Source organism: Oncorhynchus kisutch, linkage group LG1, assembly GCF_002021735.2.
Source record: "Oncorhynchus kisutch isolate 150728-3 linkage group LG1, Okis_V2, whole genome shotgun sequence".
Taxonomy (NCBI): Eukaryota; Metazoa; Chordata; class Actinopteri; order Salmoniformes; family Salmonidae; genus Oncorhynchus; species Oncorhynchus kisutch.
The window spans coordinates 45807469-45819635 of NC_034174.2; the positions used below are offsets into that span (position 1 = coordinate 45807469).

General features: G+C 46.3%; 1 protein-coding gene across 2 annotated transcripts; it reads right to left on the reverse strand.

The window, feature by feature from the left end:
• Window positions 1-970: 970 nt before the first annotated feature.
• On the reverse strand, window positions 971-11808 carry atxn7l2a (ataxin 7-like 2a). Of its 2 annotated transcripts, none has more exons than XM_031834133.1 (10): window positions 11626-11808; window positions 10326-10394; window positions 8269-8596; window positions 7821-8074; window positions 7463-7545; window positions 5054-5268; window positions 4792-4966; window positions 3905-4026; window positions 2858-3728; window positions 971-1391 (listed from the first exon to the last, which is right to left on the reverse strand). In XM_031834133.1, the coding sequence occupies exons 1-10, from the start codon at window positions 11753-11755 to the stop codon at window positions 1374-1376; spliced, it is 2265 nt and encodes a 754-aa protein (XP_031689993.1). In that variant the 5' UTR covers window positions 11756-11808; the 3' UTR covers window positions 971-1373. The 2 variants fall into 2 exon arrangements, with proteins under 2 accessions (XP_031689993.1, XP_031690001.1); XM_031834141.1 differs by having other exon boundaries at window positions 10326-10554; window positions 11626-11750.
• Window positions 11809-12167: the final 359 nt, after the last annotated feature.

Consider the following 12167-nt stretch of genomic DNA (forward strand, 5'->3'; position numbering starts at 1 on the left):
CCATAAAATAAATATTTTAGTCTTCACAATGAAAACTATCACTTCAGCATAGGAAAACACAGAATGTTACGACACGTGCTTTTTTTAACCTTTACTTAACTAGGCAAGTCAGTTAAAATATCAGCTGATGTACGAAGGGCTATATAAATAAATTAGATTTGAAGAACAAATTCTTATTTTCAATGACGGCCCTGCCTTGTTCAGGGGCAGAACGACGTATTTCTACATTGTCAGCTCAGAGATTCGATCTTGCAGCATTTCGGTTACAAGCCGAACGCTCTAACCACGAGGCTACCTGCCGCCCCGCTAAATTATTTCACCGTCTGACAGCGCGGGGCACCTAGCTCTCGTCCGGGAGGCAGGCCGGTTCTAGATGGAATGCGAATTTTCAGCCGGTGCAAAACACGACTACACGGGCGAGATTAATCGAACCCCCTCCATTTTAGAGAGGCTTCGGGGGGAAAAACAGCAACGTCACTGACAGAGGAGCCAGTCAGCTGTCAAATCAGTGAGTCATCTAATGGCGATATCCCCAGCAGCACGAGCTGCTATCCAACGAGGAACTGGCGCTAGGGAATCAAGAGCTTGTATTGCACTAATTTGACACACGCGTGAATAGCCTTCATAATACATTACATTTTTCTATCCAACCCATGAACAAAACACTTCTTACCCCAGTTGTTTTTTAAGGAGTTGCTTCAATTTCATGCACATGGCGTCATGGAATGCAGTCCTTTGAGCAATAATTGTCTAACTCAGCGCTCCCTCTCCCACCTTGATGCAAAGGTGTGAAGGCTACTGTTATGTCACTTCTATACTGGCATCATACAACAGTAATTAGACAATACAGTGAGATCATTTCTCAGACTAACATGGTTGTATATGATCTGGTATATCAAGGCTGCAAAAAAATTATATCTGGTGACCCCTTCCTATACCAGCCTCAAAAGAAAAGCCACAAGTTCAAGTGTAAAGGATATTTTTAAACAATTTTTATAAACCAACATATTAATTTAGCAGCATAACCAGAAGGTCTTGAGGTATTTATAAATTCACACACAGAAATTCACGTGTCCCTTTTGTCCTGCACACACTCACCAACATCTACAAACTCACAAAGATACACTCACACACACGCATATCCGACTCAGGAACTGAACAACACTTAGCTCGTATTGTATTGGTCTTAAGCACTCTCTGTCCCACATACACCTGTATACCCATTCCCATATAGGCTTCAATAGACATATGCACCTGCATACATCGACATTGGCTTGAACATCCAGTCACACACACACACATCTCAAGTCCTGTGATGTCTGACTGCGCAGACAGGGCTGTCTCCCTCATAGTGGCTTGTAAGGCAAGCACTCTTAATGGTGCAGTTTTGGCTGTGGAGAAAGGAGGAAGACCACAGTCAAATGGCTGCTTTATAGTCACAAATACTTGGACAACAAATACAATATCATTTGTACCAAACAGTGCATCCGGAAAGTATTCAGACCCCTTGACACATTTTGTTACGTTACAGCCTTACTCTAAAATTGATTAAATAATTTGTTTCCTGATCAATCTACACACAACACCCAATAATGACAAAGCAAAAACAGTTTTAGAAATTTTAGCAAATGTATAAAAATAACATTAAGACCTTAATTACATAAATATTCAGAATCTTTGCTTAGACTCAACATTTAGCTCAGGTGCATCCAGTTTCTATTGATCATCCTTGAGATGTTTCTACAACTTGTGTGGAGTCCACCTGTGGTAAATTCAATTGATTGGACATGATTTGGAAAGGTACAAACCGGTCTATATAACGTTCCATAGTTGACAGTTCATGTCAGAGCAAAAACCAAGCCATGAGTTAGAAGGAATTGTCCATAGACGTCCGAGACAGGATTGTGTCGAGGCACAGATCTGGGGAAGGGTACCAAAACATTTCTGTAGCATTGAAGGTCACAGTGGCCTCCATCATTCTTAAATGGCAGATGTTTGGAACCACCAAGACTCTTCCGAGAGCTGGACGCACAGCCAATCTGAGCAATCCTGGGAGAAGGGCCTTGCTCAGGGAGGTGACCAGGAACACGATGATCACTCTGACAGAGCTCTAGAGTTCCTCAATGCATGAGTGGCTTCGGGGAATGTCCTTGAGTGGCACAGCCAGAGCCCGGACTTGAACCCGATCTAATATCTCTGGAGAGACCTGAAAATAGCTGTGCAGTGACGCTCCCCATCCAACCTGACAGAGCTTGGAAGAAGATCTGTAATGACGAATGGGAGAAACTCCCCAAATACAGGTGTGCCAAGCTTGTAGCATAACACCCAAGAAGAATCCCTGCTGTAATCGCTGCCAAAGGTGCTTCAACAAAGTACTGAGTAAAGGGTCTGTACCTACATGTACATATTACTTCGACTAACCGGTGCCCCCCCGCACATTGACTCTGTACCGGTACCCCCTGTATATAGCCTTGCTCTTGTTATTTTACTGCTGCTCTTTAATTATTTGCTACTTTTATTTCAGTTCTTTAAGGTATTTTTCTTAGCTGCATTGTTGGTTAAGGGCTTGTAAGTAAGCCTTTCACTGTAAGGTCTACACCTGTTGTATTCGGGGCATGTGACAAATACAATTTGATTTCAATACTTATATAAATGTGATTTCATTTTTTTTTTTTTGTCATTATGTTTTTACTTTGTCATTATGGGGTAGTGTGGAAATTGAGGTAAAAAAAACAACAATATAATACATTTTAGAATAAGGCTGTAAATGTAACAAAATGTAGAAACGGTGAAGGGTTTGAATACTTTCCCGAATGCACATAACGTATTCCTAATATAATCTTAAGTAGTAACCCACCTTCTGTGTGCCCATTTTCTTCTCCAACCCACCAGGCAGCGCCCCCCCCTTACTGTCCTTCCAGGGGTAGAAATTGGAGCGAGGGGAGGAGGGAAGGCGGTGCAGTTTAGAGGGGGGCGAGGGTTCACTGCTGCCCCCCTTGCGTTTCTTCCCCAGCCCCCTGTGCTCGTACCCCGCCGCCCCCCTCCCGTGTAGTCCTGAGTCCCCACCTCGGCTGTGAGGGTCGGGTGGGGAGGAAGAGTGTCCAGAGGTTGGATGTGTCCGTTTAAACGCCCAGGCTGCCGCTGGCGAATGGGGCTCCGAGGGGGATGGCTGGGGGCGGGGTTTGCTGCTGGGGGAGAGAGTACCATTGGTCTGGCTGTGAGGAGTGGGCGGGGTGGTCTTAGAGGAAGTGGAGGGGGGCCGTCCCCGGTCCTGGGGGATGATAGAGTTCCTGTCTGGGCCGCAGTGCTCACCCTCCTGTGACGGGGCTTTGCGCTTACGGAGGGCTGCGGCAGCAGCAGCCTCCTCTCTGAGTCTCAGCTGCTGCTTGCTGGGTCGCCCTACTGGGTTCTTGGGCCTTCCGGGCCCTGGTGGCCGCCCTGGGCCTGTCTGACGGACAGGAGGGGGCGCCGGGGCTACAATTTGGCTGCCACAAGCACTGGAGTTCGCTGATTGGTTAATGACTGTGGAGTGGGAGGGGATTTGTAGGCGTGTCTCCCTTCCTGGTCCGTGGGAGGAAGAAGAGGAGGGGGGCCTGAGAGAAGGGGTGCTGTGGCTTCCTGTCCTGACTTTAGAATGCAGGGAGGAAAAGGAGGACGAGGAGGAGGAAGAGGGGTTGTTCTTTGCAGAGGGACTCTGGGACTGGAGGTCTGAAGCTTGAGGTATTTTCCTGCAGAGATAATATACCTGTATTAGATAGAGAGAACAACAATGCAACACTTTGTCCAGAGGGGAAACAATCAGGAAAATGGTGCTCGAACAGCACTATGTAGCTCTTATGACAAACCTCTGCACCAGTAAACCTTGTTAAGTTACCACAGGGCCACACATCACAAAGAATCTTACTTCCAGAGGTGGGCGCTGATGTGCTGCTCCACCATGGCGTTGAGTGCCGACCGCAGGTGGTGGAGCCGTCGGTCAAAGGCGTACACACCACGACCCATCTCATGACTGCCAAACGAGCACACCTAGGGAGAGGAGACAGAGCACATGGTGGGTTAGGGGACTGTTAATATAGTCAGTGCTGGCAACATCTCTATTTTACAGCTGTGAAAAGGTCACCATACTCCAGTGATATACACTGAGTATACCAAACATTAGGAACACCCATTGCATTGCACCCTCTTTTGTCCTCAGAACAGCCTCAATTCGTCGGGGTATGGACTCTACAAGGTGTCGAAAGCATTCCACAGGGATGCTGGCCCATGTTGACTCCAATGTTTCCCACAGTTGTGTCAAGTTGGCTGGGATGTCCTTTGGGTGGAGGACCATTCTTGATACACACGGGAAACTTAAGCGTAACAAACCCAGCAGCTTCGCAGTTCTTAACAGACTCAAACTGGTGCACCTGGCACCTACTACCATACCCTGTTCAAAGTCTCATTGAAAGCAGTCTAAGAAGCAGTAGGACATAATTTGGGAAACACTGCTCTAGACTATACCTGCCTGTTTTGTCACAAACTGAAATGAAGAGAACTATTAGAATTTTAGCAATTGGGAAATGGCAGAGTTATTTCTGCACAGTGCAGCTTTAAAAATCCTTCTTGAACAGGTCTCCTCCCCTTCATCTACACTGATAGAAGTGGATTTAACAAGTGACATCAATAATGGATCATAGCTTTCACCTGGTCAGTCTGTCATGGACAGAACAGGTGTACAAAAAAACAAAAAGAACACCCAGTGTACATCTGATAATACCACTAGGAGTAGTTGATGACACCCTGTAATCTTACCGCGGCTGGTTTGGGGTGCCAGGAGGAGGAAGGGTATTCGTACGGCTCCTCAGGCCCCTCTCCCTCGCTCTCGTCGCTGGAGATGCGCCCTTGGGTGAGGGGTGATGGGGCACTACCCTCCTCCTGACAAGGTTTGTCCTCCTCTGGAGCGCTTTCTAAAGACGCCCTGGACCGACTGAACACACGTGTTAATATTTTGTCCACATCTACCACGTGTTAAAGTAATAGTAAAGGTACTCATCTGATAACATAAGTCCCCTACCTAAAGGCAGGGTTGTTGGTGAGGGGTCTCCTGCAGTGGGGGGGTTCTGGGGGGTCCTCGGGGGCCTCTGGGCTGGGGGACCGACCCGAGCCGCTCCCCTCCTGGGTCTGACCCCCCCGCTCACGGATCCGGGCCCCAGTCTTCAGCTCGGCCACCAGCTGGTCAAAGTTTTTACTCCGACCAGGAACCTTCCGCCGCTGGTGGATGGAGTGAATCTAAGGACAGGAGAAAGAAACAGACCAGGGAGAGAAAACAATTAAACACAATTATGTGTTTGTCTAAAAACGTCAGTTTCTTACACACAAAAGTGACTCAAAGCCTATACTTTCCATCCGAATAGACATGATAAAAATAGTCCTCGTGCGGTGAATAAAGGGTGATGCTGTCCAACTTTCCTTTGTGTTTTGGAGGAAATAGCGCCCAGCCCCTATGACTGCAAAGTCCTGATAACCACTGACTGTCTGTAGCGATCTTTTTCAATCTAGTTCACTAATTCTAGGGTAAATGTGTTCTCTCACATCACCATCTTCTCACATCCACAGATGGGTCTGAGACGAGGTGGGATTCATTAGCATTTGAACGGATCTGCTAGAGATGACCTGAATCACATACAGTCAACATACGCCCGAGCAAATCTGTTGAAAGAAGTGACAAACTATGAGGAGGGATGATTTGAAAAAACAAAAAGCATCAGAAGTGCCTCAGAAAAGCAGAGCCTTAACCAGAATGTGAGAGATATGTAGAAAGCATTTAAAAAGAGCCTGGATTTCATTCAAAATACATTGGTATAACCACAGATGACAAAAGATTGCTCTATCAAATAGTCTTGGTAAAGAGGGAGGATAAGCCCTGGTACAGCAGACAATTAGACGTTAAGAAAAATCCAGTGTGGGCGTCTGAACGAGAAGCAGTTTCTCAGATTCTTTCCCTTTCCTGTAATTATTATTATGTTTTTTTTTTTAAATACAGAAAATTAAGATTTTTTATAAAATAAATCAAATTGGGTCATATCTGCTCCTGCCTACACGTGACCCCACTGCCCGCTGAGAGACCTGAGGACCTTGTAATAACCGATCTAACATGGGGTGGGTGAAAGGTTTCCACTACTTCGCCTTCACCTCCCTAGTCATGTCAGAGCAGAGATTTTGATAAGGAGGAAGGTTTGTCTCTTCCACTGTAACTCCACTGAGGCTAGGGGACATTTTGCATTTTTAATACCACAATGTCCTCAATACCCTGCACAAAATACCCCTTCCTTTATGTAGAGAACCTTTCAAATACTATGGCAACACCGCAATCACGAAACATGATATTTAGACGACTAATGTACTATGCTGCCATAGCAATGAATAGCTGAAGTGTAAACTATAGAAGAGACATGAGGAGGACCAAGAGTGTCAAAATGGAGAGAAATGACTCATCATCATACGAAAACAGCCCAATTAAGCCTACACGTCATGTCACCCCTTTCATTTAAAGTGTCTTTGTTTGAAATACATGCCTGATGTGACGTCATGAATGTAAGCAATTACTATTGTCATCTATGGGTTCATAGTTTTGAAGGTTTCGCCATCATTGGAGCTCCTCCAATTAACACAGGAGAGTAATAACCTAGACATGTCTCTTATCTGTGTCCGACAGTTCCCGTTTCTCATGGTCGCTGAATCACAGATAAAAGAAAGCACCCAAGTTATTACTCTGGGCATATCACTGACCGTCTTTCTATTGGGAAAGAATTTTCATCTCTTGCCAGTTGGACCCACAATAGAGGAGCCAGCGCGTGTAGATAAGTTCCTCAAACAAATCAATCAGTTGGAACAAGATATCTGACAGCAGTGAACAATGGGAAAAGTCACAATCCTCCAAACTTCACATCCTATACGGACTCTTGTTAGAGTGAACATAATTGGGTCAAAAGCAGTAAGGACAGAAGTCATTTTCCCAAAGCTTCAGCGAGCTGGAAGAGGGAGAGGAAGGAAAAGAGAGGATGGAAAAGGGGGGGGGGGGGGGGGGGAGAACGAGCTGGAAGAGGAAGGAAAAGAGGAGAGAAAAGCGGGGGGGGGGGGGAGAACGAGCTGGAAGAGGGAGAGGAAGGAAAAGAGGGGAGAGAAAAGGGGGGGAGAACGAGCTGGAAGAGGGAGAGGAAGGAAAAGAGAGGAGAGAAAAGGGGGGGGAACGAGCTGGAAGAGGGAGAGGAAGGATAAGAGAGGAGAGAAAAGGTAGGGGAGAGGGAGAACGAGCTGGAAGAGGGAGAGGAAGGAAAAGAGAGGAGAGAAAAGGGGGGGGGGGGGGGGGACGAAGAGGGATGGAATACTATAGGTGGCAAGGAAGAAAATGCTGGGCCAAGAAGAGAGGACACTGGGATAGAGGAGGGAGATTGGATTTCATATGCAGAGTGTGCGAACTTACATTGCAGGTCAGGAGACGAGTGCAGACTTTCTTCCTCTCGGGGTCTAGTACTCCGCAGTGCTTGTCGAGATCACACTCTCTCCCTGGAGATGACAGGAACAGAAGAGTGTCTTAATAGCAATCAGACTCAACGGCTGTGACTCAGTCGGAATTAGCTTCCTAGCTCTGTGCTCTTTCCTCTCTGATCACTAGCCTGGTAATAGAAGATGTCACTTCATTTTAGCATTCTTCTATTTAACAAGCTCTTCACCCAACAAAACAGATCCTGAGGGGAAGGCCCATCTCTGTTAAAAAAAACACATTGCATCTCAGTGACCCAAACTTGTATGAACTAAGATGAAAGGAAATAAAGACTCACTGGAGGCCACTTTGTTGTAGGGTCTTGGTCCACGGAGGTGGGCAGGGAGGTTAGGGGCCGATGTGACCTCCTTCCTCTGGGTATGTGTCTTCTCACTGTTGGAGGGCCGGCCGGGCGGGGTGTCTCCATGGGGCCAGGGTGGGTCTCTGAGGGAGGGGAGTGGGGAGCTCAGGGGAGGCTCCAGGGGTGGAGGCTGCTTAAACACAGCCGACTCAGAGTGACCGCTGTGGGGGCTCTTATCTAGGGGGGAGTGGCTGAAGGGACAACAACAAAAAGAGCGAGAACATGATCAGATGTTTAAAACATGGAAATGGAATCAGAATAAATGTTACCAATAACGTACCAATAAGATGGTTTTAACCTCTTAGGACCACTAAAATAATAGGACCACTAAACCTATCCTCAGATCCCCCCTCTTAATCCCCTTCATCTATCCCATCCCTCTTACCGTACTACATCCTTGGGGGGCTTGGTATGTCTGAACTGGGGGGGGGTGGATGGGGATGGGGGGGCTGCTCGTGGTGCTCCGGACCCTTGCCCCCTTCCTTCCCAGGAGGAAGAGGTTGCGTGAGTGGAGGATGGGGAGTGGCTGTGGCGGGGTCGCTGCTGGGGGGCTGGAGGGGGGGGGCGGAGGCGTGCATACAGCTTGCTCAGGGGGCCATGTCTCCTCTCACAATGCTTCTCAAAAGCCTGGGGCTTGACCACCTGGCCACAGTGGCTACACACCACCAGGTAGAAGTCATCTTGGCCCGGGTAGTGGCCGAAGATCGACATGTCTGAAGGAGGTTAGGAGAGAGTGAAATGAGAAACAGGTGAGAAATCACACATACCAGGAAAGCGGGTATAGACACACATGGGTCGTTCCATGTAATTTCAGCAAGCCATGACTCCCACCATCTCAGATTGTTCTGAAATGGTTACTGTTAGAAACAAATAAGATTAGCATTCCGGAAACATTATTTTCTTGAAATATACTTAGTTCTCTGAACAATTAAGCTAAATGATTGCATCCAAATTGACCACTTTAATTTATAGGACTCGTAAAATATTCAATAATGATAGTTGCTAATATCCAATTTGGACCAAACTTTCTACTAACAATGAGTAAGACAGGAGGATTCAATAATGATAGTTACTCTTATTTCCTGTTTACATAGAGTCCAATTTGATTTGAAAAATAAATCCAAAGTGGCCAAAGTAAACCACGGACCCTTCATACCCCAATATATAGTATCAGTTCACTAAGTCTGACAAGTAGCATAGACCTGCGGCTTGGAATATTGTTTCTTCATCCTATTTAATGTATTCTCAGTGAATTTGGTGCGTTTTTTTCTCCCTGTTCAAATAAATGAATCATTGAAGTTATTGTCTCATCCTACATCTTCCCAGGTTGACCAATTGCTGGTGCTGTTTTTGCTATTAGGCGATAATTTTTTTAAGACCCCCCCCCCCATTGTTAAAGAGATAGTTCACCCAAATTACTAAGTAACATTGGTTTCCTTACCCTGTAAGCATTCTTACATGGACCAGGTATGGCAGCAACACAAGCCATCACACACACCTCATACTCACAAACACACGAATGTACACACACTCAAAGCCAGCTGCGGTCACATGTTATAGAGACATTGAACCACCAGACACTTAACGTTTCACACTGTATTTAAATCCAGTATCCCATAGCTCATTCTAATATTTATCCTACTGTACATTGTATGTTTAGTTAACCTGTTTATACACACACACCGCATATTTATCTATATACTGGATTCTTGAGATCGCTCACTAATATATCTACTGCTGTACATATTCTTAGTATATCTTGTGTAAATTCCCCGGCCGGGATGTCCTTGTCCTAGCGACTCCTTGTGACAGGTGTTCTTCCGACACATTGGTGCGGCTGGCTTCCGGGTTAAGCGGGCAGGTGTTAAGAAGCGCGGTTTGACGAGTCATGTTTCGGAGGACGCATGACTGGACCTTTGCCTCTCCTTAGCCCGTTGGGGAGTTGCAGTGATAAGACAAGATCGCAATTGGATATCACGAAATTGGGAAGAAAAAGGGGGTAAAATACAAAAAGTATGTATGTTCCATTAATCTTGTTTGAAACAGAAAAACGATTTCAGAACAATATGAGATGGTAGCCATCGAAATTGTCTGTTTTTGAGGGGGAACAACCCAAATCACATTGTCTGTCACCCTGAGAAACACACGCAGTCTGACAAGTACACACGGTAATGTCTGTCAGACAGCTGCAGACTGCCAGGCTGGTTGCGAGAGAGATCCTAGCAAGGAGCAGCCCCCCTGTGCCCCCCAACCCCACACCCCATTCAGATCTTAAGACAAGACACACAGGGGAGCACTGGACGAAGAAGACAAATCTGGAGAAACGCACTCTGTGCAGAAGCTGTGTCCATTGTTGCCAGGGGACCTGGATAGTAAGGTTCGATGTCAATCTAAACCTGAGTATGAAGGATGTAACCAACATGCACTCCAATAAAGACTTACCTTCCTTCCTAAGAGACATTGCCTCGGCTGCGTTCTTCCCATTCTTGCTGCAGTCATCTCCATCAGAGCCTGAAAACAGAGACTCTGTGACTGAGGTGCAGTGGTCAGGGAATTTCATCAGAGGGGATAAGGCATACAGGATACAAACGCATGGATAGTAGGCTTTGGGCGCATCTCAATAGTCAAGGTGGTTCCTCCATCACCTCTTCTTCATTTGATCCGCAATGATCTGAAAGGCAGGTCAAGTGAAAGCAACACGGAAGACGCACACCTTTGCCAGTCAAGTTACTCCATATCAGATTATTAAGATGAATCCCCTTGTCGGTGTTGACTAGACAGGTTCTGATCGTGACTTCCTGTCTCACAACTGGTAACTTGCACAACAGATCACAGAAATATTGAAGCTGTAATGCATACAGGATATATAGATGGGAATTCCCTTTCAGTATGAATGTTCATTTTCAAGAAAACTAGCGAGCTGGATAAGTGACTCCCTTTCGCATGGTGAACTTGGCCCCTCTGTCTGTTGCTGTGCTTGATTTAGGCTATGAGCATGATCTTTGACCTAATGCGTGTGTTTACTGTTGGAATCGTGTTCATTATGTTAGAGATAATTGTTGGTTGATAAGAAAGTTAGGGAGAGAGTAGAGTAGCACTTTGAGAGGTGCCAGACAATGAATGCGCGTGCATATACACTAATGTAACTGTTTAGACACTTATCGTCTTGAAACAAACTTTAAAAAAGAATCAGAAAAATAATTGTGCCTCGAATCCACAGTGCTTCCAAGAACATGAATCGAGAAGAGTTCGAAATTCGCCCTGAAATAACAATCTAGACTAGCATTTACATGGTGGCAACAGCATCAGACTGTATCATCCTGTTAGCAGTATTATCTTCATTGCTAATACGGCCAGCTTGCTATGGCAAGAAGTTGCTCGCCCAACCATCCCTACAACTAATGCAAGCCGCCTTCCGCTGTGTAGGGCCACAGTTATATTTGGGCGTGTGACGCTGTAATGAGAGCATACTGTCAACTGGTGGCCATGGTGTGTGTATGTGTACATAAAAAGACAAAATGAGGATCAAATAGACACAATTATCACTTATTTTTTTCAGAAGACGCCGCCCGCTAGGACCTGGGAGAGAGCAACATGTTATCCAGCAAGCGCTAGGACCCAGCAGGGTCTTTGTTTGGGTAACATGGTTATGGCTGCCGCCCGTTTCCACGAAAATAAACCTCAACAGAATGGCCAATCGATTTGATATCTGACAATACCGATTCCAAAGGTGCTCCCTTACCTTCCGACGCAGTCACACCGGCTCTCTCAGCCCAAGCGCTCCAGCTTTGGCCCACGAAATCATCGAGACTAGGCACCCGCCGTTCCAGAGCAGCCATTACTTTTACTGCGCGTTCACACACCGCCATCATCACTGCCCCGCAAGTGACTTACGTCATATTCCGCGTTCACCACAGCGATGGGAAGTCCCTGCGTGCGCGTTCACGAAACTCCCGCACGTAGCAGTCGAGTCTAAAACATTGCGGGGGAGAACTACAGTGAACAACTGGCGAACAGCAGGAGGTCACTTGACTGTCTATTGGGTGTTGAGTGTTTATGCTGTGGACAAGATGGGAAACCTCGCTATTTCAATCTCTGTTGTGCTGCAGTAGTAAACTTGAAACTGAAACAAAAAAAAGAACAAGGTCGTTTTCCCACATCAGCACAGGTGAAGGAAATGATACAGAGGAGACCACTTCAGAAGTTCAGACCATTCAGATGCTGCCGATGGAACATTGTATCTTCCTGCATAACCAGGCACTGGTACACCTAGATGAAAGCACG